The 26,117-nt window shown below is 40.5% G+C and overlaps 4 protein-coding genes across 5 annotated transcripts; 3 read left to right on the top strand and 1 right to left on the bottom strand.

Annotated features, from left to right (window-relative positions):
• The first annotated feature begins 236 nt into the window (after positions 1-236).
• Positions 237-5,223, top strand: anapc16 (anaphase promoting complex subunit 16). Its single transcript, XM_019269353.2, has 4 exons — positions 237-421; positions 639-784; positions 3,530-3,604; positions 4,539-5,223. Exons 2-4 carry the CDS (start codon positions 643-645, stop codon positions 4,646-4,648), a joined length of 327 nt encoding a protein of 108 aa, XP_019124898.1. The 5' UTR covers positions 237-421; positions 639-642; the 3' UTR covers positions 4,649-5,223.
• Positions 5,224-6,660: 1,437 nt separating this feature from the next.
• On the top strand, positions 6,661-8,518 carry ddit4 (DNA-damage-inducible transcript 4). Of its 2 annotated transcripts, none has more exons than XM_010742979.3 (3): positions 6,661-6,826; positions 7,048-7,271; positions 7,365-8,518. In XM_010742979.3, exons 2-3 carry the CDS (start codon positions 7,076-7,078, stop codon positions 7,862-7,864), a joined length of 696 nt encoding a protein of 231 aa, XP_010741281.1. In that variant the 5' UTR covers positions 6,661-6,826; positions 7,048-7,075; the 3' UTR covers positions 7,865-8,518. The 2 variants fall into 2 exon arrangements, with proteins under 2 accessions (XP_010741281.1, XP_010741201.1); XM_010742899.3 differs by having other exon boundaries at positions 7,045-7,271.
• A 561-nt stretch (positions 8,519-9,079) lies between these two features.
• dnajb12b (DnaJ heat shock protein family (Hsp40) member B12b) lies at positions 9,080-14,134 on the bottom strand. Its single transcript, XM_010742789.3, has 9 exons — positions 13,732-14,134; positions 11,998-12,175; positions 11,765-11,910; positions 11,495-11,668; positions 11,333-11,403; positions 11,080-11,189; positions 10,483-10,655; positions 10,179-10,321; positions 9,080-10,054 (listed from the first exon to the last, which is right to left on the bottom strand). Exons 1-8 carry the CDS (start codon positions 13,862-13,864, stop codon positions 10,200-10,202), a joined length of 1,107 nt encoding a protein of 368 aa, XP_010741091.1. The 5' UTR covers positions 13,865-14,134; the 3' UTR covers positions 9,080-10,054; positions 10,179-10,199.
• A 2,041-nt stretch (positions 14,135-16,175) lies between these two features.
• On the top strand, positions 16,176-21,427 carry scd (stearoyl-CoA desaturase (delta-9-desaturase)). Its single transcript, XM_027289647.1, has 6 exons — positions 16,176-16,303; positions 16,529-16,801; positions 17,645-17,775; positions 17,894-18,099; positions 18,335-18,567; positions 19,252-21,427. Exons 2-6 carry the CDS (start codon positions 16,558-16,560, stop codon positions 19,449-19,451), a joined length of 1,014 nt encoding a protein of 337 aa, XP_027145448.1. The 5' UTR covers positions 16,176-16,303; positions 16,529-16,557; the 3' UTR covers positions 19,452-21,427.
• The last annotated feature ends 4,690 nt before the right edge of the window (positions 21,428-26,117 follow it).

The following is a 26,117-nucleotide window of genomic DNA, read 5'->3' as shown; positions in this document are numbered from 1 at the left end:
TTAGAAAATGTATTTTTTTACTTTTGAATGCTTCAGTACAAAGGATGTATTGAATGATATATGTGTACACATACAAAATCACAAGTCACAACAGTGCTAAATTTGTTTGGTGAGCTGAATCAGATGATCCGACTCCCTAAAAAGAACCGAACTTCCCATCACTAGTTTACGTATGTGTTGTTTTCTTGCTTTTTTTTTTTTTTTACGACACACAGGGGTCGATTTTCACGTACAGTAGATCTACAAGCGTCAGCGAACCGTCACCACGGCGACGGCGAACCATCACCATTAGTTACAGCTCTGCGGTCGCTTCGAACGTAAAGCATGCACTTTGTCGTAAACCACTGGCAAAAAAGCTAAACAAACAACCGAAACAACGGCGCGGATTTAAAGTAGCTACAGCTTCACAAGGACATCGACGGTAAGTTATATAGTTGGAAAGAGGTTATTTATTGACACAGTGTGTCTGGAAACATTTAACAGTGACTGGTTGAATAAACTGGTGTCTGTAGGGCAGTTAGCTTTATTGCTAACTAGCCACCTATAGCTTGTAATAGCAGTTGAGCTACCAGGCTTAGCTTCAGGTTGACTACAGATCACACTGGTGACAGTTCTTGTGATTGTATTTGTGTTTTAAGGTCAATGGCTGCGTCTTCTTCGTCCTCTTCTGCGGGAGGTGTGAGCGGCAGCTCGGTGACTGGATCTGGGTTCAGTGCTTCAGAGCTCATCCCCCCCAGGAAAGTCCTGTACACGTACCCTAAAGGTGCAGGTGAAATGATGGAAGGTAAAAGCACACAGCTGCACACAGCTGCACACAACAGCTGCACAGGCTTTCTTCTGCAAACAACAAGGATATGGAGATCACGCAAGGAGACTGGTTTTAGCTGGTTTGCATTGAGAGGAAAAAACTGTGCAAAACACACTGTGCAGGAATAGAAACAACAAGTTTGGTTTTACAAGTGTTTTCTATGCTATTCTTATCTAAATGTGTCAAAATTTGTCAGTAAATATACTACAATACACCACGACATCAACATCAAAATTGATGAGAAAAACTTACGATTGATGACCAACTAACCTTTTCCCAGTCATGTCGCCTCAGTTGCCCGGTCATGAAAAATCAGACCTTACTTAACTCAACATGCCACCTCTCATCTCAAGACTAGATTACCGTAACGCTTCTCCTGACGGGCCTCACAGCCTGCACAATGAAACCCCTGGTCTACAAACATGTCACCCCGCTGCTCATCGAGCTCCACTGGCTACCTGTAGCATCCCGCATTGAATTCAAAGCGCCAGTGCTCGCCTACAAAGTCGTCTCTGGTACTGCACCTACCTACTTGAACGCCCTTATACAGGCATATGTTACCTCACGACCGTTGCGCTCCCCCAATGAACGACGCCTGGCTTTCCCGCCTGTTCGCTCAAGGCAGTCCAAACTTGAGACCTTAGTGGAACGCACTACCAGTTCCTACCAGCTCTTCAGAGACTACCTTCTCTCCTAGCACTACCAACAACTGGACATGATAAATCTACCCCCTTTTTAAGAATTGCCGCACTAACGCTTTCTTATTGCGCAGTACCTTGATTGTTCCCTTCTCCTTTAAGTCACTAAGGATAAAAGCGTCAGCTAAATGACTCAATCTGAATCTGATGCTGATTAAACGGCATGATGATGATGCAGTCGCAATAAAAGATCACCCTAAAATGTACATAACACAATGCAACACGTTTAGAGGGAGCGTGCAATTGGTATGCTCACTGTAGGAATGTCCACTAGAGCTGTTGCCTGTGATTTTTGAACCTTCATTTCACTTAAACTGCTACACATCTCTGAGAATTTAGCAGTTATTGAATTCTCAGAAACAACCACAGACCACACCAGCGCCAGGACCTTTATTTTTTCTTCTAATCTGCAAGATCGTCTGACACCGGCCTGACAAGACAGGTGTTGCAACAGTGGGTTTGTGCAACTAAAGAATTTAAAAACCTTCCTATGTTGCAAGCCGACTGCTTCCACTGATGTGACCCACTGAGTATGTTTTGGGACGCTCTGAACTGGCGTGCAGGACAGCGCGTTCCAGTTCCTGCCAGTATCCAGCAGCTTCGTGCTGCCATTGAAGAGGAGTGGGCCAACATTCCACAGGCCACATTCAACAACATCATCAACTCTGTACAAAGGAGATGTCACACTGCATGAGCCAAATGCTGGTGACACCAGATACTGACTGGTTTTCTGATCCACGAGCCCCCCCCTCCTCTCCTTTTGTTCTTTGGGGGTATCTGTGACCACAAAATCTGTAGCCCCAGCCATGTGAATCAAGCCATAGTGCCTGATTAAATGTCTTTTATTGTGCCTAGCCCAGAGCACGTACGTCATATATATGCCACATCTTTCAGGTGGATGGATTATCCTGGCAAAGGAGAATTTTAACACATTTGTGCACAAAATTTGAGAGAAACTTTTCGTGTAGATAGAAAAAAATATATTTTATTTCAGCCTGTGACAAATGGGAGCAAAAGTCCCAGACAGCTTGTAAGCTTGTCACTGTAAGTTTACATGCAGATCACAGAGCTAAGCATCTGTTTTATGTAGTATTCATACAAGACAAACTCTGTACAAAAAGTCTGACAAGTCTTGTAGTTGGCATGAAGAAATTTTCAGATTTTTTCCAACTGGAAAAAACTTAGTTATAATAAATAGATAAAACCATTTCCTGAGTTTTTAAAGCCAACAAAGACAGCAGCCAGATGTGACATCTTATTGCATCTCGAGTGATACCAAAACTGAAAGCTGCTATCTAATTTATCTGTATGAATTTTTTGGTTTTTATATGTATCAATGCATTAATGTTTTTCCTGCATCATTCATAACATCACCTCTACGCACACAACTACTTACAAAATAGTCAAAATGTGTATTATCGCGCAGCAGACAGAGGATCTTTAATGTCCTCACAACAGATGCATGTCTCAGATGGTATGCTATGTTTTCTAATGTTTGGCTTGTGTTTTATCTTTTAGTAAGATAAACCCGGGGCTATAAAACATCCTATCACGTGTGTCCCTTTTTTCTTTTAAGCTGATTGCTCTCAACTCTTTGACTAGTTTCTCACACTTTTCTGCTTTAGCCCACAGCTCCTCATTAGCTCTCCTCTGGAATTATATATAGATATATATATATGGGAGCAAAAAGCTGCCTGGCTCTGTATTTCTACTTTATTGCCTGCCTAGCTCAAAATACACTCATTAATGTGGTCAGCCTGACTTGTGTATAAATGTACTGCAAGGTTAAAAACAGCTAAAAAAAAAAAAAAGTGATGAATAGGCGTGCAGTGATGCTGGCTGTTGTTTATTTCAAAACTCATACAGGCTATTTTTACATAATGCTGACCATTGCCTAATATTTAACCTGAAGTTCTCTTCCTGGAGTAGCTTGATATTTTCTCTTTACTTAGTGAACAACAAGGCTTCAATAATATATCTTCACCAGCATTTAACTCCTTCTTTCTTTTTGTTTTTCTCTCAGATGGCTCTGACAGATTTTTATGTGAGTCCGTATTCAGCTACCAAGTTGCCTCCACACTTAAACAAGTTAAACACGGTAAGTCAGTAACCATGTACAGTGCTGCCCATATGTTTACATACCCCGACACAATGGTTTGTTTCTTGGCCATTTCTCAGAGAAACTCTTGGATAGTGGTTGGCCAAAGCCATGTATTGTGAAATATCTGTGTTTACTCTTTTTAAAGCACAATAACAACAGAAAATTTCCAAATCACCCTGATCAAAAGTTTACATACCCTCGTAATTTGTCCTGATAACCTGCACCTAACTTGAAACAATTGGGATTGAATGGCTCTTAAAGGTAACTATCTTCACCTGTGATCTGTTTGCTTGTAATTAGTGGGTGTGTATAAAAGTCAGTGAGTTGCTGGACTCCTGAGAAACTCTTCTATCCCTCATGTGGTGCTGTTCTGATGTCTTGGATGCAGAATCATTGGGAAAAGCAAAGCAATTGCCAAAGCATCTGCGAGAAAAGGTAGTACAACTGTACAAATCGGGAAAGGGATATAAGAAAATTGCCAAATAGTTGATAATGCCTGTCAGCACTGTTTAAACACTAATTAAGAAATGGAAAGTAAGAGGAACTGTAGACATCAAACCACGGTCCCCCACAACTGCAAGGAAAATTGTGTGGATCCCTGATGTTTTGGGGATGTGTGAGCTACAATGATGTTAAAGGGGGAAAGGGGGGACACCATATTAGGAACCGGGGTATGTAAACTTTTGATCAGGGTAAATTGGGTCATTTCTGTTTTTATTTTGGTTTAAATTGAGTTCTCACATTTATTTCACAATAAATGGCTTCAACGGTTTTGTGTCATCATTCATTTTCTCTTACAAATGGGCAAGAAACCATGAATTCTGTAAGGGTATGTAAACTTATGAGCAGCACTGTATGTATTTTGTTTTTGTTTTGGTTGATCCATGAAAAGGCGACACCCTAATGAAGTAACAAACGTGTCTTCTTCCAGATCAACAAGTGTCTCGAATGGAGAAACTGGCGAGCTTGGTGGACGAGCTGGAAGCAGACGAGTGGCGATACAAACCGATCGAACAGCTATTGGGATTCACGCCGTCTTAAATAAAACAAAAAACAATCCAGATGCCTTTTTACTTAATAAATCAGCCAAATAGAAGGAGATGGTTTACTTTACAGTTCATGAATTCTGTTCCTTCTTTTCTGGTTTTATTCATTATCTTGTACGTGTGAAATATTATCTGGAGATACTGAATGTGAAATGTATTATTTTATCACTTTTACTATTGTACGAGCATGATTTGTTTTTAAAAACAAAAAAACAACTTGTTATATTTTAGCCAGCGTATTAAAATGAAATCTTGTTACACACTAATAACAATTCAAAGTTTTGTAACAGATTATTCATGGTTTTTTTTTCCCCCAGCTGGATTAGTCTAATAAAGTTGTTTTGCCAGTACAATCTGCTCTTAGCCTCGGTATCAAGGGAGGAATATCTCTGCTAACATAATAAATCCCTTGAAGTGAGGCATTGTGTTCGTCCACGGCTGCACTGTAACTCATAAATCCGAAAACCTGCTGCCTGCTCAACCTCTCCTCCTCCTCTCTCTCTCTCTCTCACACACAACACTCGGAGAAAAACAAAGAGAGCTTGTAAATAAAGTCATTCTTGGACATTCCTTGGGTCACTCGCTGTTTGTTTGCTTCGTCCTTCGCTGAGCTGATTTCTATTAGGCTCCTGAATTATTGTGCTATTTGTTTTAACGTCTCAAGTTACATAGCTGTTGCTCAAAATATATATATATATCTGTCCAGTTACTTAAATTAGCCTAACATCTGAAACTCATCTTTTGTCCGTCACCTCACTTGACAGCGAGGAAACGTGCAGATCTTGGTGTTTTTCCTCCAGTGAGCAAATGTTTTCAAGGGAGGGGTGAGGACGGACAGAATGTACTGTTCTGAGTGTAAATGTCTAAGGACGGCCCTGGACATTACAAGACACACCTCTAGATGGAGATACAATGTCCTTTATGGCTTCAGATGTTTGTTTTGACACACTTGGTAGGAATTCGTTTCACAACTCGGTAAAAGTTTGAAAGCGTTTTCTGTTTTTTTCCACATTCTTTCCCCAAAAAAGGAACATTTTACACCCCCTCGAAACTTTCTGATGATGATTCCTAATTCATAAACAACCCCCTCAGGACATAACGTGCCTACACGTGTTTATGTCTTTCAGTTCCTCCCCTCATATAAAGTACAGTCCACCCTGCTCACATGTCTCACAACTGGCTGCCTTCCAGAAACATTTCTTTGAGCAAACATTGAGTGTGTCATGTAAAGTGCAAGCCCCGCCTGACAGAAACACAACAACAGCAGCAGTTTCTTGTGTCACTGCAATAGCCTTTTTTTAAATTTGCATTGCCGTTGAGTGATTTTAATTGCACCAGCACACATTTGAATACAGGATATAATGAAATAATAGTGTGTCAGCATTCCTCCTGGTGCATTTTTTGCTACCACTCTTTGTGTTTTCATTGTTTTTATTCGAGGGGCAAATGTAGAAAGATGTGCACATCTTTTTAAAATATATATAAAACATATTTATCAGCATCTATAACCGCGTTGTTGTATTATGCAGCTGATTGTGTTTGAGGAGCTGATGTGTGTGCATCTCTTGTGCAGCAGATGAAAAATTCTGATGTAATGCTTGAGCAAAAACAGGTGACGTAATGTGTGCACTGCAACACTCCAGCCAGATGAGGTTTGCCTGCATGGACGTGCATGGACTTTTTTTTTTTTCTTTTTTTTTGCTGTCAACAATCTAGATGCGCATACAGCAAAATGCATTAATTTGTGCTTATGAAGGATGTTATAAACAAAGAAATGCAATATGATCAGTGCAAAGCCCAGGCAAGTCTCTGTACATTTCCATAACAACACTGGGGTCTGCTATTCATCACCCTCCTCCTCCTCCTCCTCTGCCTCCTCCTCCTCCTGTTTGTCTCCCTTCTCTGCTGGCATGTTACCAGGCAAGATTCAGCGCAGATGGCGTGCCTCCCTTTTTGATTGGCTGGGCTAGAGAACAGTGGGCGTGGCCTCCTCAGCCCCTATATAAACATTGTTGCAGGACAGACCGCAGAGCTTAGCAGCTGGCGAGAGACGGAGGGAAGCGTAAAGGGGGTAGAAGTTAAACAGATAGTTGTTATTGTAGACAATAAACGGTCAAAATAGCTACCTTTAACATCGACAACGGACTTCAACGTCGCCTCATTCAATTAAGCTGTAAGTATTATGTTATAATTGTCTTTTTTGTGTCTAATTTGAGGAGTTAAAATAGTAGGTCGCTACCGTCAAACAAAGATGTTCTTCCTCCCTCACTCTCTGTGACAATACAACAATAACAATACTTTAAATGCATGTGAAATGTGTTTATTTGAACTTGTTTTATTGCTCGGTTGTAGTGCTTTATCTGTTGCCTTTGTCTTCCTCCTCATAAACAGCAGCTGATACTGTTGAATACTGCAACAGTAGATGACAAACATGCCTGCCCTCTCTGCACCCACTGATGTCGGCAGCTCACCCCCTTCTCCGGTGGACAGCAGTCCCAGGAGACTGTCCTGGGGCAAACTGGTGCAAAGACTGACTGATTTCAGCACGTCTGCAAACAACAGCAGCATTGAGTCGTCGGGGTCCAACAATGGCAGCAGGAGTGATCTCTCAGACTCAGGTAAGCATCTGCAAAAACATCATTTAAGAGGATGTTTTGTTGTTTTCCTTTGTGCATGGTTTCAGTTCTAACCTTCCTTTTTTTTTTAAACAGGGTCAGATGTCTCCAGCGACCTGTCTCCCTCCAATGAAGACCTGTTTTACGATCCAATGGAGGAGACCATCCTGAAGGAAGTAGTGGACCTTATTGCACGAAGCCTGAGAGATGCCAAAGACTCCGATTGCGCCTTACGGTGCACCAAACTCCTCATACCCGAGAAACTCCTGGAGCACATCGGACAGGAGCTCCTTCACCTGGCAGCTAGCGAGCCCTGCGGTTTAAGAGGGGCCCTTATCGACCTCTGCGTGGAGCAAGGGGCCACCTGCGAGAGCATGGGACAGCTATCTGTGGACCCATACCTGGTCCCCACCTTTCAGCTGACTTTGGTGTTAAGGCTAGAGTCTAGTGGGCTGTGGCCTAAAATCCAAGGACTTTTTAGCACAAAGTCTCCTTCCGCTCCAGTAGTGAGACAAGCTATTAAACTTAGCACTGGTTTCCGCGTGATCAAGAAGAAGCTGTATTGTTCTGAAGAGCTGCTCATCGAGGAATGTTGAGTAATTCTTTAAAAAAAGGGACTGCTGAGATTTTATTGTGTGCATTTAAAAAAGAAAAAAGAAATGCCCAGTTAAGCTCACAGAAGGGCCTTATTACTATGACGACATGTAAATGATGCCTTCTGAAGTGAAAGGATGATGTAGCCTTTTGTTCCCCACTGTAAGGGAGCTGAAGTGGATGGTACCTGAAGCAGGTGTCGCTTGACACTAACAGTCAGATATCCCAATTGCAATGTGTAACCATCGTGACGCATCCGGTAAATAGGCATTCTTTGCGAGTATTAAAGTGCGTACCTCAGTTTCTATCGAAACCAAAACGGCAGCTAGCTAAATGGTTATAGTCATTGAAGACCATTTGTGTTCTTTCTTCGTATACATGGCAGTGAATCGTAACGTACACCAAGTGATGATGAATTGTACACCAAGCAAACCATTAGGGACCTTTTTAGTGACTGCTTGAATTCAAGAGCAAAGGCCTACCACTGCTTGCCTTGTGCAGTAAATGTGCAAGCTGCGGCTAAGATTTCAAATGTAACTTGATCTCGCATCTGTGTAGACCTGTTTTTGCTTTCGACTTTTTATTTATTTGACATTCAAATACTCCTATCATTGCACTGTTTTTTGTACTTTCATGATTGCAAATAAATTATTTTTTTTAACATTCCTCTTTCCTGCTGTCTTATTTGATGAAACCTGGCGAACGGATCCATTTGTAGTTTTCCAGGGTTGCTATAGAAACTCCAAAAAATTGGGTTTAATGCTACCGCATAAGACAAAAATGAGAAGAAGTGTTCTGCTAAATTTACAGCCCCATATAAGCTGTATGCCTGTTGTTTGACAAGCTATATCTGCTGTTGCATGTATAACATCCAGCTGTATTGTAATATAGATCAGCTGATGTGTATGTGAGCCGGCCACATCGTGCACAACAACAAAGTCAAAATTAGAAGGCAGAGGCGCATAACATCTGCCGAAAAACAGCTGAGTACATTTGTGGTTAAAGAATGTGGCGCAGCAGTTCCTGCCCAGCACATGCTTGCACGTCCCGTCCCCCTCCACAAAAAAAAAAAAAATGTGAACGTGCACAGAGCCATGTTTCCAGTTCCCAGCCTGAGTCAGCCGGCTGATGGACTTAACGTGCCGAATGTGCTGACTGAGCTTTTGTCTCCAACATTCTGTGCTTGTTCTGCTCGGAGCGACGAGTCACTTCCAACAAACGTTTAAGCATCCATATTTATTTTCATCCGGGAGTAAAAACAAGGTGGAAAAAGTGAGCGTGATCTGTGTTGTTCTTTCTTTCTTTCTTTAAAAGTCTGATCGTCCACTTTTAAAATAAATAATACAAAAACTAAATAGCATACTACAAACTTAAAAAGTGTGACATATATTGTTTTTTTCCCCAACAGATAATATTCATGAGAGACTTTACACTCCAAAACTAGAATCTGTTAAAGTCCCTTTGTGGGTAGGCACGTCTCTTCTCTTGGCTTTTATTGTGAAGTGCCCTAAATTTATACAGTATATAATTCTATTGTTAATACAAGTAAAGGAGGCAAAGTGTAAAGGGACATTTCCTAACTGTGATCTCACACACACGCGCACACACACACACAGCAGAAGAAGACAAATCTCAGGTGTTCAAGTGTCTGACAAACCTTAGACGTGAGTGTATATTCAGAGGTTTCACATTATTCCTGCATAGTTTCAGAATGTGCATCTGAAGTCAAATCAGCAAGTCGCCCCCTCAAGCTCATCTCCGCTGCCGATTTGACTGCATAAAATGAAAGAGGAAGCATTCACTGTGATATCTAGTCATCTGCTACATAGATAACATCCGTACAACTACATCTAACCTCACTACGCTCTGGTTTCATACTGCATTCTCAGGAAAAAAAAAAAACGTGAAGTGACCTCTGTCAGCTTCACGGCACCCAGTCGAAATCGAAGCTTACCTTGTCGGGAGGACAAGCTATTTAAAGTGGCTTTTCCATTTCAAAACATTATGTTAACATTGTTTCTTTTTTCTCATTTCACATACTAAAAGTTTTACGGTTTCAACCAGTTCGTGTGGTCAGCTTGATGCAGATCGGTGCTGGTTTGTTTGTGTTGCTTGTTGAGTCATCTTCAGTCTCCAGATAGTTAAAGCTCATCTATTTACAGCCGATAATCTTTTGTGTTGATTCTGGAAACCTGGAGACAAGAAGAAGACACAGTTTTACATCATGCAGTTTAAAAAAAGTGCAAGTCGTCACAGTCGTCGTTTGTAGTCACAAAAAAAAAAAAAAGTATTCAGAATTGAGAAAAACAAACTTGCTTTTTACTTATGGAAGCAGCCTCAACCATGTAATGATGCTGTGATCTCGGACAGCTTGGCGCAGCTTGGCGTGCGAGCCCTCTGTGCCCTTTGGTACAGATCGGTGTCTCCAAAATAGCGAGCTCTGTAAAGCATGCCTTCCTCTGCGGGAAACAACAGAAAATTAAAAGTTAAATGAGGAGCATTAAAATCAAAATGTCTTTTTTACCATTTTCCCAGAACTGCTGGCAGATCCAACAGTCGATATTCATGTTAAACAAATAAATAAATGAACAAGCACGATTTGTTTTCCTGGCAAACATACTTTGTTGTTTCTCCTTCCAGCAACTGTTGCGAAGGTTGGAAATATAATCGTCCTCCACAGTCCGCTCCAGATTTTTCAGATTCATTCCAGTGAACTCCTTCGAGAACTGCTCCCCCACATAATATGGCACCTTAAGGTTCTCGGTCAGCCTCTTCTGTGTGTAACCTGCTGACCTGTGTGAAGATAGGACAAAGTGTGGGAGAGATATCATAACGAGCACGAGGATGACAAGTCTGGCACTGTCTGTCTCGGTTAGTGTGATATGGCTCAGAGACAAGCCAGAATCTGAAACACAAAGGCAGACAACATGGAGCCAGCAGAAAGAGCTCTGTGATTATTTGGAATTAACTGAGGCAGCATCAAGATGTTCTTTTAAAATCAAACTGGAGAGTTTGGATATGTTTTAGATTGGGAAAACAAATCTATTTTGGGGGGCTGGTTAATCTATAAATCAGTCACATTTCAAACACAGTCACAAACTTCGATTGGGTTTTTTTATATAACGTGGAGATAAACTATGATAAGTGTATTGGAATTCTTGCAGAACAACAGTTTTATGATTTTAAGTCCGTCTTGGAGAACAGGGATCACACTCACGGCCTGAAGCTGAGGCTGTAGGGGGGGCTGTTGACCATGATCTGACTGAGGGCTGACACAATAACCAGGATAAGGATGGGCATGACCTGCACGAAGAGAGCGAGGCCTCCCTGCGAAAAACAGAAAACATCTCAGCATCAGAACAGCTGAATTCATCACACTATATTTCCTCTGACACTTGAAGGTAAAATTACAGATGACCCAACATCTCCCCCTGCTGTTTAACAACAACTTTACTCTCATGACAACTCACATCTCGCTGTCGCTCTCTCCTCTCTCGCCTTTGGTACCGCATCCGCCCATTAGTGTACACATTAGCGTTGCCTAGATGAACGAAGCACGTGTTAGTGGACAGATCGTGAGCATTACGGTGAAAATACTCGTGAAGACTTCGCATGAAAGCAGTGACACTGACTTGACGGGTAACCTCCTCCAAAGAACATATTAAAGAGGTCTTCGGGTGAAATATCTGGCTCAAAGTTTGCATCCTCTGAGCCGTGTGTTGAAGGATGCCTCCTCTCCTCTCCACATTGATCATACTGTCTTCTTTTGTTAGCATTACTCAGAACGGCATAAGCGTTCCCAATAGCTGTTGGAAAAAAGAAATGATGTTTGAGCATGACAGAGAAGAGCTAAAAGACCACAGTTATGTATTAATCGATGAATGAAAGTTCATGCTCATCACCTTTAAATGCCTCTGTAGCACCTGGAGCGTGATTCTTGTCTGGATGGAATTTCAAAGCGAGTTTTCTGTAAGATCTTTTGAGTTCATCCTCAGAGGCGTCTGCCTGGACCCCGAGAATTTCATAGAAGTCTTTACATTGTTTTATCCTGTGTGGAGAACACACGATTCTCAGTGTTAGGCGTAAACTAGTCCTTCTTACTAATACCAGATTTATACATGAATATCATCCGTACCTCCTCACACCATCCAGCTGATCTGCCGTGTAGGATTTTGACGTGTCTGAAGGTTTTTCTTCATGTCTGGTATCCTCACTGTTGGTCTGTCGCTGTCGAGGCCCCGAGACCCCGTTGGAGTCTGAGTGACCGCCTTTTCGAGGTGTGAATCCATTCTTTGCTATTAGCTCCAACAGTACTAGAGGGAATACAGTGACAGAGATATCAGACAAACGGTCAACATACACTTGATGTCCCTGAATTCGCAGGTCACAGAGACTGTGACATCACTGGACAATGGAAGTGTTTTTGTTGGATCGATGACAGATAAATAAAATTGGAGGCCACTGGATATGTTTACACAAACAAAGAATTTGACTCTGATTTAATGTTGCTCTCGATATACATACACAGATGAATGTATGAATGCAGCTAAAAATTAAGGTGACTCTCACCATCCACGTTGCATTGATGTGGGATCTACAGACTGTATGTGTTATAATAACGCACAAGGTTATTTAAATATTTGACTACCTCATTTTGATAAATGTGCACATTTAAAATATTCTGCACACTGTACTTTACACATTGTATATATATTTATATTGCTTATATATTAAATACTTGATTCTTTATCTTCTTATATTTTTTACTTAAATGTTTGGTTATGGCATCAATACACCAAGACAAATGTAATAATAAAATGATTCTTATTCTTTTGACAAGTAAACATACAAATAAAACTACTATGATACAAATGCATATAAATATGTATGTCTATAAGGTAAGTAAGCAACAACAACATTAACAACACAGCAAGACAATAGTGCCATAGTGCTGCATGCAAAAGATGTTAAAATAAATATAATTTATGTAGCAGGTTGCTTTATGTACATGAGGCAGGTGGATATGAAACCAATGAAATAAATAAATTTGTGAATGTTTGAGACGCACAGATATATCAACATTTATTTATGTTTACAGCCTTTAAAATCATCCGAACATTACATAGTAACATGACAGTGTCTCAAATGTTGTCGACATACAAGAAATCACCAAACATTGATAATAGTGTTTATTGATGTGATTGTTGGTGCTTTCAGGAGATATTTAAGCCACTAGAACATTGAGAATTTCTTTTAATTCTTACGTACCACAATACCTGTAAATTAATGCTATTATAACCAAAATATCCAGTACTCACAAGAACTTACATCTTATATATTGTAAAATAATACATCAGCTGTAACATATGAGACTTTATGAGAGCTTGCACCATGATCCAAGTTGTTGGGCACGATGGACATTTATCCAGGATGCACTTAGCTGATTGCAGCTGCTGCAGTTTTTAGTTGTTGTTGTTGTTGCAATGTGCATGAGTATGCAGAGGTATGTATGAGCATGCCAGAAGAGTTGTGCAATCAATGCAATGAATGATAAAACATGATGAACTGGGTTTTCATCTATGGTACTCTTTGTACTTCCTAGCCTTGGATTTCTGTCATCACTGACATCCTTATGACATGTGCATGATGCTGAGCAGGTGTACAGAAAATTTAATTCGTGTTGACACATTCAGGAGCATGAAGTATCAGCTAAGCTACGTGTGCTATCAAAGGCCCCAGCTCCGTGCGCCGCAGAGCTCATCCGGGATGCAGGTGATGCTGCCGGTGATGCTGCTGCTGCAAACCACCCTCCACCCCCGGATAAAGCGCCCCCCTTTTCGGCCTTTAAAGAAATAATAAATGAACTCACCCTTTGCTTTCTCTGTCGGGAAAAGCCTCTGCGCCTTCTCCAGGAACCTTTGCGCCTTCTCCGGCTGGTCGTTGGTTAAAGCCGCAGTTGCAATGTCAATGCAGCGCTCCGCTTCGTCCCTGTTTACTTCCATCGCAGCAGCAGCAGCAGCAGCAGCTAACTGGACCAGAAGTAAATAAAGGCGCGCGCTGATTACGTCGCGTGTGGATGCTTCACATAGCACGAGAGCCAGCTGGTGGCATGTGTTTTTGTCCCGCGTGCGTAGATGTCGTAGTAAACAGAGACGTTTAAAGAGATTTAAAGTTAATCCATGTTTGCTCGATATGTATAAACACTCGTGATGTGTCGCTGGAGAACGAGCCGGTTCAAAGAGCCGGCTCTTTTGGGAGTAGTGGTGTGTCGTTCGTGAACGTATCGTTCAATACGAACGAATCTTTTATATGACTCGAGAGTAATGAATTTCGTTCATTTGTCACGTTTACATCGGCTACAAGAGCTACAGTACGGAAGCGCATTGCATTCACTGGATTAAAAAAAAAAAAGTAGACACCTTATCTCGTAATTACGTACAACGGAGTATTAGGGCCACATTAAATAAAACATTTTTTGGGGAATTAATTATGAGATTAAAGTCGGTATTAAATATGGCGAGTAATAAATTCTCGCCATATTTAATAACAACTTTAATCTCGTAATTAATTCTCGCCATATTTAATAACGAATTTAATCTCGTAATTAATTCTCGCTGCCATATTTAATAACAACTTTAATCTCATAATTAATTCTCGCTGCCATATTTAATAACGAATTTAATCTCGTAATTAATTCTCAACATATTTAATAATGACTTTATTCTCGTAATTCATTCCAAAGAAATGTTTTTATTTAAATGTGGCCCTAATACTCCGTCGTACTGACGAGATCCGTATCATTAAAAAACAATTTCATTAGTTTTTTTAATGAATTTTCTAAATCTGCATATGTCACCATACATTGTGTATGATTTCAGCATCACTTTATTAGAAAATGGTACAGTAAAAGAATTTTAAATTCACCCCAGAAGTAGCGGGGACATGTAGAACAAGAATCAGGTGGAGTTGTCAGAAAACAATTTTTATTTGTTTATTCAATTACTTTTCTAAATCTGCATATGTATTTTAGAAAAGAGATTATTATTTGATTTCGATTAGGATCTTGTAATTAAGGTATCTAATTTTTTTTTATCCAGTGAATACAATGCGCTTCCATACTACAGAGCTGCACTATCACTCAAAAAAAAGATTAGTTCAATTTACCGTCCGAGAGGAAGTGATCCGAATCAGTAAAAAGACTTGGACTTCCCAACACTAAAATGATGGTAGCTGGCTCCGGTACATGAGCCGTTGAGTGATAGTAAAAAAGGAAGCAGCATTTAAAAAAAAACTGAAAACACAAAGGCAGAATGCAGAATTTTGCAAAAGCCAAGCTGTCGTATCGAGCAGACACATGAGAATTGTGCATCCAACAGTCAATAGCTGTTTTTTTAAATAGTTTTTATAGGTGTTTCTATCTGCTTTGTGTAGCAGAGTGGTTCTACAAGCATGTTAGTGCATTCATTGGGCGGTTTCAGAGAGTTTCAAGGGTCTGTGAACGCAATGAAAACGATTGACTACAGCAATTTATTGATATTCGAAAATGTAATTTTCACTTTTGAATGCTTTAGTACAAAGGATGTGTACACATACAAATCATAAGTCAAATCAGTGCTTAAATCTGGCTGAACTAGGAAAGGTACAAGTGGTAACATGAAGAGCCGAAAGGGCCGGATCTTCTTGGTGAGCCGAGTCAAATGATCTGACTCCCTAAAAAGAACCGAACTTCCCATCATTGATAAACACGGTGTCGGCTTCACTCTGTGCTGCAGATCTTCCTCCACTAGATGGAGGCTGAGCGTCTGTTTTTAGATGTAGGCCACGCAGAGGGGAAAAACAAGAAGACATCCATGTGTCACATTTATCCGTCTTTAATGTAGGTCATGTCTCCTCATTGATACATTTAGTATGTATAATTTACTTACTCGTTCTACATTATTAACTACCTTTTAAAGTTTATTGATTTTATTTTTATTTTATTTTATACTTTTTTTTTCGCTTAGGTGGGAGTGGGTAGAGTAGGGTTAGGGTGGGACCGCTGAGTTTGGTGTAAAGTAACTTTAATCCAGTTTAATAATTAAACACTCCCTTTTTAATAAATAAATAAATAAGATCCCACATGTGAATGGAAATATGATTTCATTCAATACATGACTAGACAACGTGCAAGCTCCAGGGGAGGTAAAGCGCTACATCTGGCAATATGAATGAATGAAAAGGTGAACAGCAGATAAACAAGCAGCCAATCAGAGAGAGGTTTTAAGGCGGCATCCGAGCGCTGATTGGTCGATCACACCTCCAGCACCAGCTCTTATTGATTCGTCCGCTGCAGAGCTGACTGTCGCTCTCCACTCACCGGGTTACTGTAGTTTTGGGGACCAGCTCCATCTGTGTGTGTTAACAAGTCAAACTCTTGTTTTCTACTCGTCCGCACGTCTTTGGTGAGTTATCATGTTTTTGGCTTTACACCTGTGACATCGGTTTTATGCATCATCCTTATAATAATATTTATTATAATAATAATATCCGACCATCCTTGGCTTGCTAGAAGAAAAAACAATTCAGATTGACCGTGTCAGGTGTGTTTCAGCGTCCATAATTTTGCCTCATAATAAAAATGTCTAATAAATTAAGATTTTTTTTAATTTTATTTTTTGCTTTTGCAGCTCAGAGCATCACTAAACCAGCTGCCACGATGACGGAGACGGAGGTGTTAGAGAGGAAGCAGCAGCAGCAGCACAAGCCCAGCAACGGGCATGATATCCCAACAGAGGCCAACAGAGACGACGTGTTTGATCCCACATACAAAGAGAAAGCGGGGCCCAAACCCCCCATAGTCATCGTATGGAGAAATGTTATATTGATGTCGCTGTTGCATTTAGGTGCCCTGTACGGCCTGACCCTTATCCCCTCCGCATCTCCTTTGACCTTGCTTTGGGGTAAGTACAAAATCCTACCTGTTACTGCATTTCTGCACAGTTTACTGTGACAATCACACATGCAGTACTTTACCTAAATCACAGCTGTCACCACTGGGAGGTGTATTGATCTCCCAGCATCCTGGATGTAATGTAAGATCTAATATCACAGTGTGCATCTTGAAGCTGCAAACAGCAGAGTGTGGCTGTGCCAGGAAAATAACACCTTTTTTTTCCATTAGTAAGTGACAGTGACAGTCTGGCAGGAATGCAGATGAAGGAGAAGAGCATGTGGTTAATTACACAAACTGTATGCTGCTTACATTTTCTTGTGAGCTTTTCCCATGATCGAATACCACAGAGAAGTTGCACGCCTGAATAGATTTCAATGCTCCGGTTTTATCGTACATGCGATCATCAAGTGGCTTCGACTGATGTGATGCAATTACATTTCCATAGAAAGCGTCGCAGCCTTTCGTGGTTATGAAATCTGGTGTTAACCAAGTACATTAGAGCAAGAGCAGCTCAGTTTGTGCAGGAAATCTTTAACACTTACAATTAAGTCTGGTTTTTACTGTGTTTTTACTTGGAGGACGACTTTCCCTTCAGTTACACAGACATCATAATGTGACATAGAACCCTGCCTATATATATATATTATATATATATATATATATATATATATATATATATATATATATATATATATATATATATACTTGTACTTGTTTCAGGACCTAATACTGACAATACAAGTGTCAATAGATGTTGCAAAGTGCAATATTAGTGCAATAAAGTGTTAATGACAGGATGAGATGAGTAGAAGATGGTCAAACTAATTTGTCGATGCGTTTCTCCCCACAGGATTATTATGTTTCGTGGTAAGTGCTTTAGGAGTTACTGCAGGAGCTCATCGCCTGTGGAGTCACAGATCCTACAAGGCCTCATTACCTCTAAGGATCTTCCTTTGTTTAGCCAACTCCATGGCATTTCAGGTACCTAAAACTGACAGATCTGAACTCACTTAAGCACACACACATGTAACATTGTGATACTCACTATGTAACTACCGTGTTGTGTCTGCATAATCTCTGTCCTTGCTTGAACCCACAGAATGATATCTTTGAGTGGGCTCGAGACCACAGGGTTCATCACAAATATTCAGAAACAGATGCTGACCCTCACAACGCCATGCGGGGCTTCTTCTTCTCTCATGTCGGCTGGCTGCTCGTGCGCAAACACCCCGACGTTATTGAGAAAGGACGCAAGCTGGAACTCACTGACCTGCGCGCCGACAAAGTCATAATGCTTCAAAAACGGTAAACGGTTGATTTTTTTTAAACTTTATCTTACATGCTGGAAGTATTCAGTCTTAAAAAAACTTTGGCAGATAGTATTGACAGTAAAAGAGCACAGTTTTGCTTTATAGCCATATTTCCTGTTAAGATATACAGTACAGGAAGGAATGTGAAGGAAAGTGAACAATTCTATGTCTAACATTTAATGTCTATGTTGTACTTCCCGCTCACCTTACCTGCTCTGTGTCCCTGACAGGTATTACAAGCTCTCCGTGGTGGTCATGTGCTTCTTATTACCCATGTGGGTGCCTTGGTACCTGTGGGGTGAGACTCTGTGGGTGTCGTACTTCGTCCCAGCTGTGTTGAGGTATGCCATGTTGCTGAACGCTACCTGGCTGGTCAACAGCGCGGCTCATATGTGGGGAAACAGGCCCTATGACAAGAACATCAGCCCCACGGAAAACATGTTTGTCACATTCAGTGCAATAGGTATGAAACACACACATGCATGCATGTCTGCTTTAACATGACTGTGCCGTTACGTTTTGCAGGATCGCTCAGAGTTGATATGTGCACGTTGCCTACATTTGGCTGCACGGTGGGTTTTGTTGGACTTGTGGAATATAAAACAAATGAAACACTTTTTGGGGTGTCGTTTAAACATTTGCCATGCACCAAATGTGCTGAAGATTCAACAGTCAATTCATTTGTCTGATTTCCACTCCATCAACCTCAACCGCCACTATGCAGCCACTTGGCTCATCCAGTCGGAGTCACCAAAATAAAGTCGCTCACCAAACATGTTTTTCAGGCTTGTGTGCTTGAAGATACGTGACTGTCATGAGATCATTTACAACAACAGTCCAAGACTTTTTATTCTGAATGTAAATGTGACCTTTACATAAAAAAGCTAATCTTTCTTGGCTCCTGGCTCAACTTTAGGCCAAATGTCACTGACGTCTGTCAAGTAGTTTACGAGATGTCCTGCTGACTAACAAAACAACAGAACCACCTTTTGAGCGAGCGAGTAGAATCAATGCTTACAATTGAAGAAGTGACATGTTATATCACTCTAAACTAGCCCTTAATTCATCTATATGTCTTCATCCAGCTTTATTTTGAAACATGTTTTTGGTATGATTTGTTCACCACTGTTTCTTTTGTACCTTACAGGTGAGGGATTCCACAATTATCACCACTGCTTCCCTTATGACTATGCAACCAGCGAGTTTGGCTGCAAGTTGAACATTACTACTTGTTTCATTGACTTCATGTGCTTTTTGGGCCTGGCATCGGACCGCAAGAAAGTGCCCCGTGAGGTCGTCATGGGCCGAATACAGCGCACCGGAGACGGAAGCCACCGGAGTGGCTAAGATTGATGGAGTTTGGCCACAATCAAAAAGAAGAAGCTTCACAGTCTTTAACAGCTATACATTTCTCATCCCCTGAGGATAAAAAGTCAGTTTCATGAGGGCCTTGACCACATTTTGCTTGCTTTTTTTGTGGGTTTTGTAGCTGTAACAAAACAAAAAAAAGGTCTTGCAAACATGTTTTAGATTTGAAGTAGATCCATTTTTAAAAGTCAACTGTTTTGCCACTTTTGGTGTGCATTCTCCATGTCAAGTCAAGTAGCCGATCATTTTTATGTAAGTATTACTCAATTATTAATCGAAATAGACAAGAAATGGACCACTGAAATATGGAGTAACATTTCATCCGATATGGTGATATGGGTTGCCTTTTATTGCAGTTTACAGCAAGTTTCCAGAGCTCTGATAGAAATTCACTTTCTGAACGCTCTAAGATCTGAAGAAAAAGGAATGGGAATCATGCTTTGCTAAAGATTTATGAAATATGGCACATAATGGAAGAGTGAGGGAAACCAGACCATCTCATAACCTGACTATACCGGTACCCCAAAACTGTATGGAAGCCGAGTCATGCAGCGTGTGTTGCAGTTTGTAACTTGGTTTTCTTCTAACCAAACTAAATACGTTGAAAAGTCAAAGGCTTTAGAGAAACGCACACTATATTTAGCGTTTCTCCAGACAATATGAGGGACACATTTATCATGTCATTTTAAACTGCCGTTCAATATTAACAGGAAATGATAAATGGAATTTTAACTTAGAGCCATGCAATATTTAATTGACTTTCTTGTGTTTTTAATGAATACATCATAGTGCCAAGAGCCTGTCAATGGTCGACATATTTATAACCATCTCAATGGTCCACTAGAGCACACGGTCGATGTTCTTCACTCGACATCATTGTGGAAGTTTTTTTGTGGCATCAGTGACTTCGCTTCCTCTTGAGATTTTATCCAACATGTTCTTCTTCTGTTCCTTTGTCCTGAGACAACTCCAGAAAGAGATCTCGCTGGTTGGACGCATGCCATCCAGTCACGTGACAGTTCTGGTGTTACAAAACAACATGCCACCCGTGCATGATGATATACTGTAGTAGGTGTTGTAGTGAGGTGTTTCTCCGGTGACTCTAATGGCAGAGCCATTGTGTCTATTTTTGTACCGTACTGTGGAGCTGCATCGCTTTTGGATAATCAGGACTGTTGCCGTGGTGATTTCTGAGACGGGGGTCTTGTTTCCTTTCATCTTCAATTCTGGTGTGGGGAATGCTTATATTATTTATGTATTTATTTAGTTTTTTTATTAACTTGAAAAAGTTGAAAAAAAAAGATTGCTCTAACCTGAACCGTTTTTTCTGCATTCCAACATTTGGCAGACAGTCTCGTAAAGAAAAATAGATTTCTATCAGATTGGAGCACTTGTTTGTTTCTTTCCCAAGAGTCAGGATCAAACCTAATGCCTTATGACTTGCATCCATTCCTGATCTTCTTCACGTGCTGTTTAACTGAGACAAAAAGGTTCAAGTATCACAAAACAAATCTGCCAGAGGTCCATGTTTACAGGCCGAAGCACCAGGCTGACCATTGAGCGTTTAATTTAAGCAAACCGTAGCATGACAGCATTACAGTAAATGGAGTTCTGTAAATGCAAATAGATGATAGAGGTTCGTTTTCAAAGAATCAGATGCAAACGTGACGCCTGGTGCGAAATATTTGCCCTGATGGATGTGCCAAGTGGTTTCAACCTATCATGGCATCTCAGTATGAAAACTTCCAAACAAAAGGTGCTGTCATGAGGAAGCACCTAACACCTGACAAGATATCACAAAGCCATGCAAACAAGTCCTGCTGCCCGGAGCGCCAAAACCTTTCTAATGACGAGGGGGATGAAGAGGTTGTCACTGAAAATGATTATGTCAAATCTCAACTATATTCTATTCTGAAATAAAATTCACAATATTTTCACTACACAATAATTCAAAACAGTTGTTGGTCTTTTTTTTTTAAGTGTGTCTTTGCTATCTCTGATCTGCTGATAGAAACAGCTTCATAAGGTCTCTTTAAATGTGTTTTTTATTATTGGATTCAGCCACAAATTTAAACACATTTCAGCCACCTGGGCTTAGTTTGCAATTTTCAGTTCTCAGTTTGAGTCTATTCTTTAAAAGTGAAACAGATGACTTAGCAGCAAATCCTGCACCTGCAGGAAGTATTTAATCTTCATTCTGTGAGGAATGAGGCTGTCGAGGAGTCTAGAGTTTCAAATGATGAACAGGGCTGGGAGACTGCTCTTTTCTGGCTGAATTTCGCTGTTGGTATTGGCAGGATATCTTTACTTCAGGGGTGGAAGAAGTACAGAAGAAGAAGAAGAAGTCAATGTAGCAATAAGACAAGTAAAAGTATAGTATCAGCTAAACAATGAACTCAAAAGTTAAGGAGGCAGAATGGTATTATATATATATCGATTCATCCATTATCTATAACCGCTTATCCTCATCAGGGTCATGTTGGGGCTGGAGCCTATCCCAGCTGGAGTAGCCAGCTCATCACAGGGCACATAGAGACACAAACAACCATTCACCTATGGCCAAATTAGTCACCAATCAACCTGTTAACTGCATGTCATTGGACAGAACCCACGCAAACACAGGGAGAACATGCAAACTCCACACAGAAACCCAGCCGAGGTTTGAACCAGGAACCTTCTTGCTGTAAGGCGACAGTGTTAACCAATGCACCACCTTTATATGTTTGTATATTATGTTATTATAGCAGCAAAAAAAGGAAAGAAGTATGTACTTAGTCACTTTTCACCCCACACAATACCTTATATACCTAGTATGTTTTGAATGTAGCACCTTGGATTGTAATGGAGTATTTTTACATTGTGGTATTGCTAAATCTACTCAAGTAAATGAACTGAATACTTCTTCCGCAGCTGTTTTCTGTGTGCAGATGCAAAGGATAACAATCTGCAGTTGTCTGGTAGAAATCCAACTGGGACTCGTCTCCGTGTTTTCTGTTCCCTGGCTGGGTTTTTGCCTTCTGGGGTTAAAGACTCAACACGTCCGGTTTACTGCTAATATACTAAGACTGCAAGTGCAGCAAATATATACAACAACAAATACTGCAGTTATTTACTATTGTCTGCAGATGAAAGCATCCCAAGTAACTCCAGCTGTGGAATAAGTCAGTATAAGTCAGATCTGTACAAGCCAGTTTCCAAAAAAGTTGTAAATAGAAACAAAATGTGATGATTTGTGAAACACTGAAAACTAATATTTAATCAAAACTAGCACAAGAGAACATATCAAATGTTGAAACTTTAGAAGTTTTATTGGTTTTGGAAAATGATTTGATGCCAGCAACGTGTTGCAAAATGTTGACATGTCTGGACTGCTTGTTGTTTGTTGTTTGACTACGTGCAGAGCGTGGTTTGACATTGTCTATGTCATCTACTTGACATAATTTGTTCCAAACTCCAAAACCCAATCATGTTACTAACCTGTAGCCTGGTAACCTCATTAATGAAACTGTGAATGCCACGTTTCCATTCAGCATTTCACAACTTAAGTGCTTATTTAAATGCAGACTGCTGTATTTTTACATTGTGGTAAATCAAATCAAGTCAAATCTTTTGCTAAATGGCCTGAATACCTCTCCCACAGCTGTTTTCTGTGTATGCGTGCAGTTCTCTGGTAAAAATCCAACTGAGATCTGTCTCTGTGTTTTCTGTTCCCTGGCTGGGTTTTTGCCTTCTGGGGCTAAGAACACAACACATCCGGTTTACTGCTAATATACTAAGAGTGCAAGTCAAATACATACAACAAATACTGCAGTTATTTACTATTGCCTGCAGAGGAAAGCATCCCAAGTAAGTTCAGCTGTGGAATGGGTACTCAGATCTGTTACTGAAAAAGAAAGTCCCGCATTTAAAGTTTGATTTGAGTTAAGTCTAGTCAGCTGAATAACTCAAAAGTAAAGAATCGTTATGGAGGCACAATGCCCACTGTCAGTGTCACATATTTATATATTAAATTATATGGTCTCTCTATATCGAGGGTTTATTTTGTATTAAGAAGATTATTTATTGTAAAGCAGTGTTTTTAAATCATTCATATTACCTCCACTTACTATCTTGCGTCACATTTGAACTCATCATGAATGTATGCACGCGTTACATGAACAAGCGCATCTACTAGATATTTTGTGTTCACCTCCCGCCCCTTACTTTAGTGTTCCCGGTCTGTTTTACTGTAACTGCTCTTAAGGTAAAATGACATTCATCTCATCAGACTGGGCTGAAACTGTCGTCTTTGTGTAGCGTGCTCATCAGGATGACATTTCTATTCTGCTTGGGAACATATGACACAAAAGTGTGTGCGTCAGTGAAAGCAAATTTGGATGAGAGTGCATCTCTTCCTCTGGTTGATACCATTGCAGGGGAAAGTTCAGGCTTGTTTTTCCTCTTTGTCCCTACCATGGTGAGCTTTCTTTTCAGCAGCTCCTGACCAAGAGCATATGATGTAAAGAAGTTGTCACATGGGATATTATGCCCTTGGAGACTGGTTGTCATGCCCTTCCAGTACTGGGTTTCCCCATGTATACCTGCATATTCCAGGCATAGCTGCTCCTGGCGTCACATGCTGCCCAGATCTTTATTCCATATTTCCCTGGTTTGCTTTGAATGTACACCTTGAAGGAACAGCGACCTCTGAAAGGGACCAGGCGCTCATCAACTGTCACCTCAAGGCCTGGATTGTACATAAGTGGTAGGCGCTTCACCCACTTCACTCCCAAATGTTCCTGATGGCAGCCAGTTTGTCATTTCACCAGCAGACGGGTCGTGAATCTCTGTTATCAAATCGAGTAATTCTTGAAACTGGTGTACCAGGTGTACCCTAAACACACACTTCCCCTCCAGGTTTGTCATCTCCAGTACAATTCCCTCAGTGAAGTCTGGTAAAAAGAGTTGGAAGCTGGACTTGATGTCATCCACACGAGATGTTGCATACCGTGTTGGCCCTGGCGTCATCTTTATGATGTTTTCCACTCTCGCTCTACTTCTTCTGTCCTGGGGGGGATGAGGACCAGAACAAGTGTCCACTCTTGGACTGGAATGTCTCCTCAGGTGCCTGTTCTTGAGTCTGGATCAAAAACTGTGTTGTCTTCCACTTAAAGGACATCCTCCTCTATCTCTGGTTCGATTTCAGTGCCCTCTTCATCATGTCCACTAACCTGGGCCAGAACCTCTTCGACAGAGAACCGCTTGGTCAGTCGCCTACTCATTGTGCTCAGAGTAAAAGGAGTGCAAGGCAAACATCAAGCTATATATATATGGGGTCTATGTGGGTTCACATAACAGACACCTGTCCAGTCTGTGTGAAGATATGATACAGATATGTTGTATCAACATGTTTCATCAGAAAGTTGGTTCACGTGGGGGATAGGCACATAAGCGCAGGAAAGAGATGTGTTAGTTAGTTAGTTAGTTAGTTGGGGTGGTGTGTATGGGGATGTGTTCAGTCTGATGGATGAATATAGTCTGGATACCCATTCATTTCCTATGGCGGTCACTTTTGACCGGGAACACAACAGGTGTAACAAGGTTTAATAAATCAATTAGTCAAGAAAATAATCCAGGAATCTAGATTAATCAATAAGGAGGAAATGGTTAGTTGCACCCCTAATTTATAAAACCAAGAAAATAACCTTTTGAATGTACAAATACTTTCACTTTAATAAGAATGTGTTGCTGATAGTACTTACTAAGCACTTTTTTTTGTTTACATGCAAATTTACTGTCTACAGAAGTAGATGGCCTGAATACTTCTACCACAGCTGTTTTTTTGTGTGCACATGCAAAGAACAACAATCTGCATTTCTCTGGGAATAATCCATCTGGGACTTGTCTCCAGTTCCCTTGTTAGGCTTCGTCTTCTGCACACTAAAACAACACTGGGTTTAAAGTGTGTTGGTGTTATTTTTATTTGTCCATATGAATGCAGTATCTGCATCTGGGTTATATTAAGCCCACGCTGAGTCAGTTTTAACCCAGTGTTTTTACGTGTGTGGGCTAAATAACTCAACACATCCAGCTGACATACTAACCGTGTGAGTCAAATATATCCTGACTCATATTTAATACTGCAGTTATTTGCTCCGGCCTGCAGATGAAGAAAGCACTCTGAATATGTGTTAGATGGTTTACACAGGGCAGAGAGGAATGTAGGACCAGTGTGCTGACCGGTTTGTAACACATCAGACGTTCTCGGGTTGAGGAGTACGTGGTTTGTGGATGCAATTAGTCAACAACAATACGTCGATGATTTAATTAGTTGATCTTTTATAAGGCAAAAAGTCCATAAATCTCCAAAAAGTGAGAATTCCTAAACATCTTAATTAATAATAAAAACATTGGTAGTTGCTGTCCTCACATCCAGTATTCCAAGAAGTACTCAGATCCTTTATTTAAGTAAAAGTAGTAATATTATATGTAATAATAAAAAAAGTAAAAGTACTCACATAATGCAGAATGGTAGTCTCGTCGTTGCAAAGCATCCCATCTATTTAAAATGTTCTAGTAACTATACATGTCCTGTAATTAAACGTCAAATAGAGATAGTAAGTAGACAATACTCATGTAAAGTATGTACAAGTACCTTAAAACTGT

The sequence above is a fragment of the Larimichthys crocea genome, chromosome XVI, assembly GCF_000972845.2.
Source record: "Larimichthys crocea isolate SSNF chromosome XVI, L_crocea_2.0, whole genome shotgun sequence".
Lineage (NCBI taxonomy): Eukaryota > Metazoa > Chordata > Actinopteri > Sciaenidae > Larimichthys > Larimichthys crocea.
The sequence above is the reverse complement of the archived record's forward strand: the minus strand, read 5'-3'. Positions and strand labels throughout refer to the sequence as shown.

Excerpts from the sequence above, each read along its gene's own strand:
- dnajb12b (XM_010742789.3), bottom strand. The coding sequence starts at position 13,864 with ATGGAAGTAAACAGGGACGAAGCGGAGCGCTGCATTGACATTGCAACT. Across the intron at positions 12,176-13,731 it reads CCCGACAGAGAAAGCAAAGG|TACTGTTGGAGCTAATAGCA; the intron begins GTGAGTTCATTT and ends TATTCCCTCTAG. Across the intron at positions 10,322-10,482 it reads CTGGAAGGAGAAACAACAAA|AGGAAGGCATGCTTTACAGA; the intron begins GTATGTTTGCCA and ends TGTTTCCCGCAG.
- anapc16 (XM_019269353.2), top strand. The coding sequence starts at position 643 with ATGGCTGCGTCTTCTTCGTCCTCTTCTGCGGGAGGTGTGAGCGGCAGC. Across the intron at positions 785-3,529 it reads TGCAGGTGAAATGATGGAAG|ATGGCTCTGACAGATTTTTA; the intron begins GTAAAAGCACAC and ends TTTTTCTCTCAG. Across the intron at positions 3,605-4,538 it reads ACTTAAACAAGTTAAACACG|ATCAACAAGTGTCTCGAATG; the intron begins GTAAGTCAGTAA and ends GTCTTCTTCCAG.
- ddit4 (XM_010742979.3), top strand. The coding sequence starts at position 7,076 with ATGACAAACATGCCTGCCCTCTCTGCACCCACTGATGTCGGCAGCTCA. Across the intron at positions 7,272-7,364 it reads GAGTGATCTCTCAGACTCAG|GGTCAGATGTCTCCAGCGAC; the intron begins GTAAGCATCTGC and ends TTTTTTAAACAG.
- scd (XM_027289647.1), top strand. The coding sequence starts at position 16,558 with ATGACGGAGACGGAGGTGTTAGAGAGGAAGCAGCAGCAGCAGCACAAG. Across the intron at positions 16,802-17,644 it reads TCCTTTGACCTTGCTTTGGG|GATTATTATGTTTCGTGGTA; the intron begins GTAAGTACAAAA and ends TTCTCCCCACAG. Across the intron at positions 18,568-19,251 it reads TGTCACATTCAGTGCAATAG|GTGAGGGATTCCACAATTAT; the intron begins GTATGAAACACA and ends TGTACCTTACAG.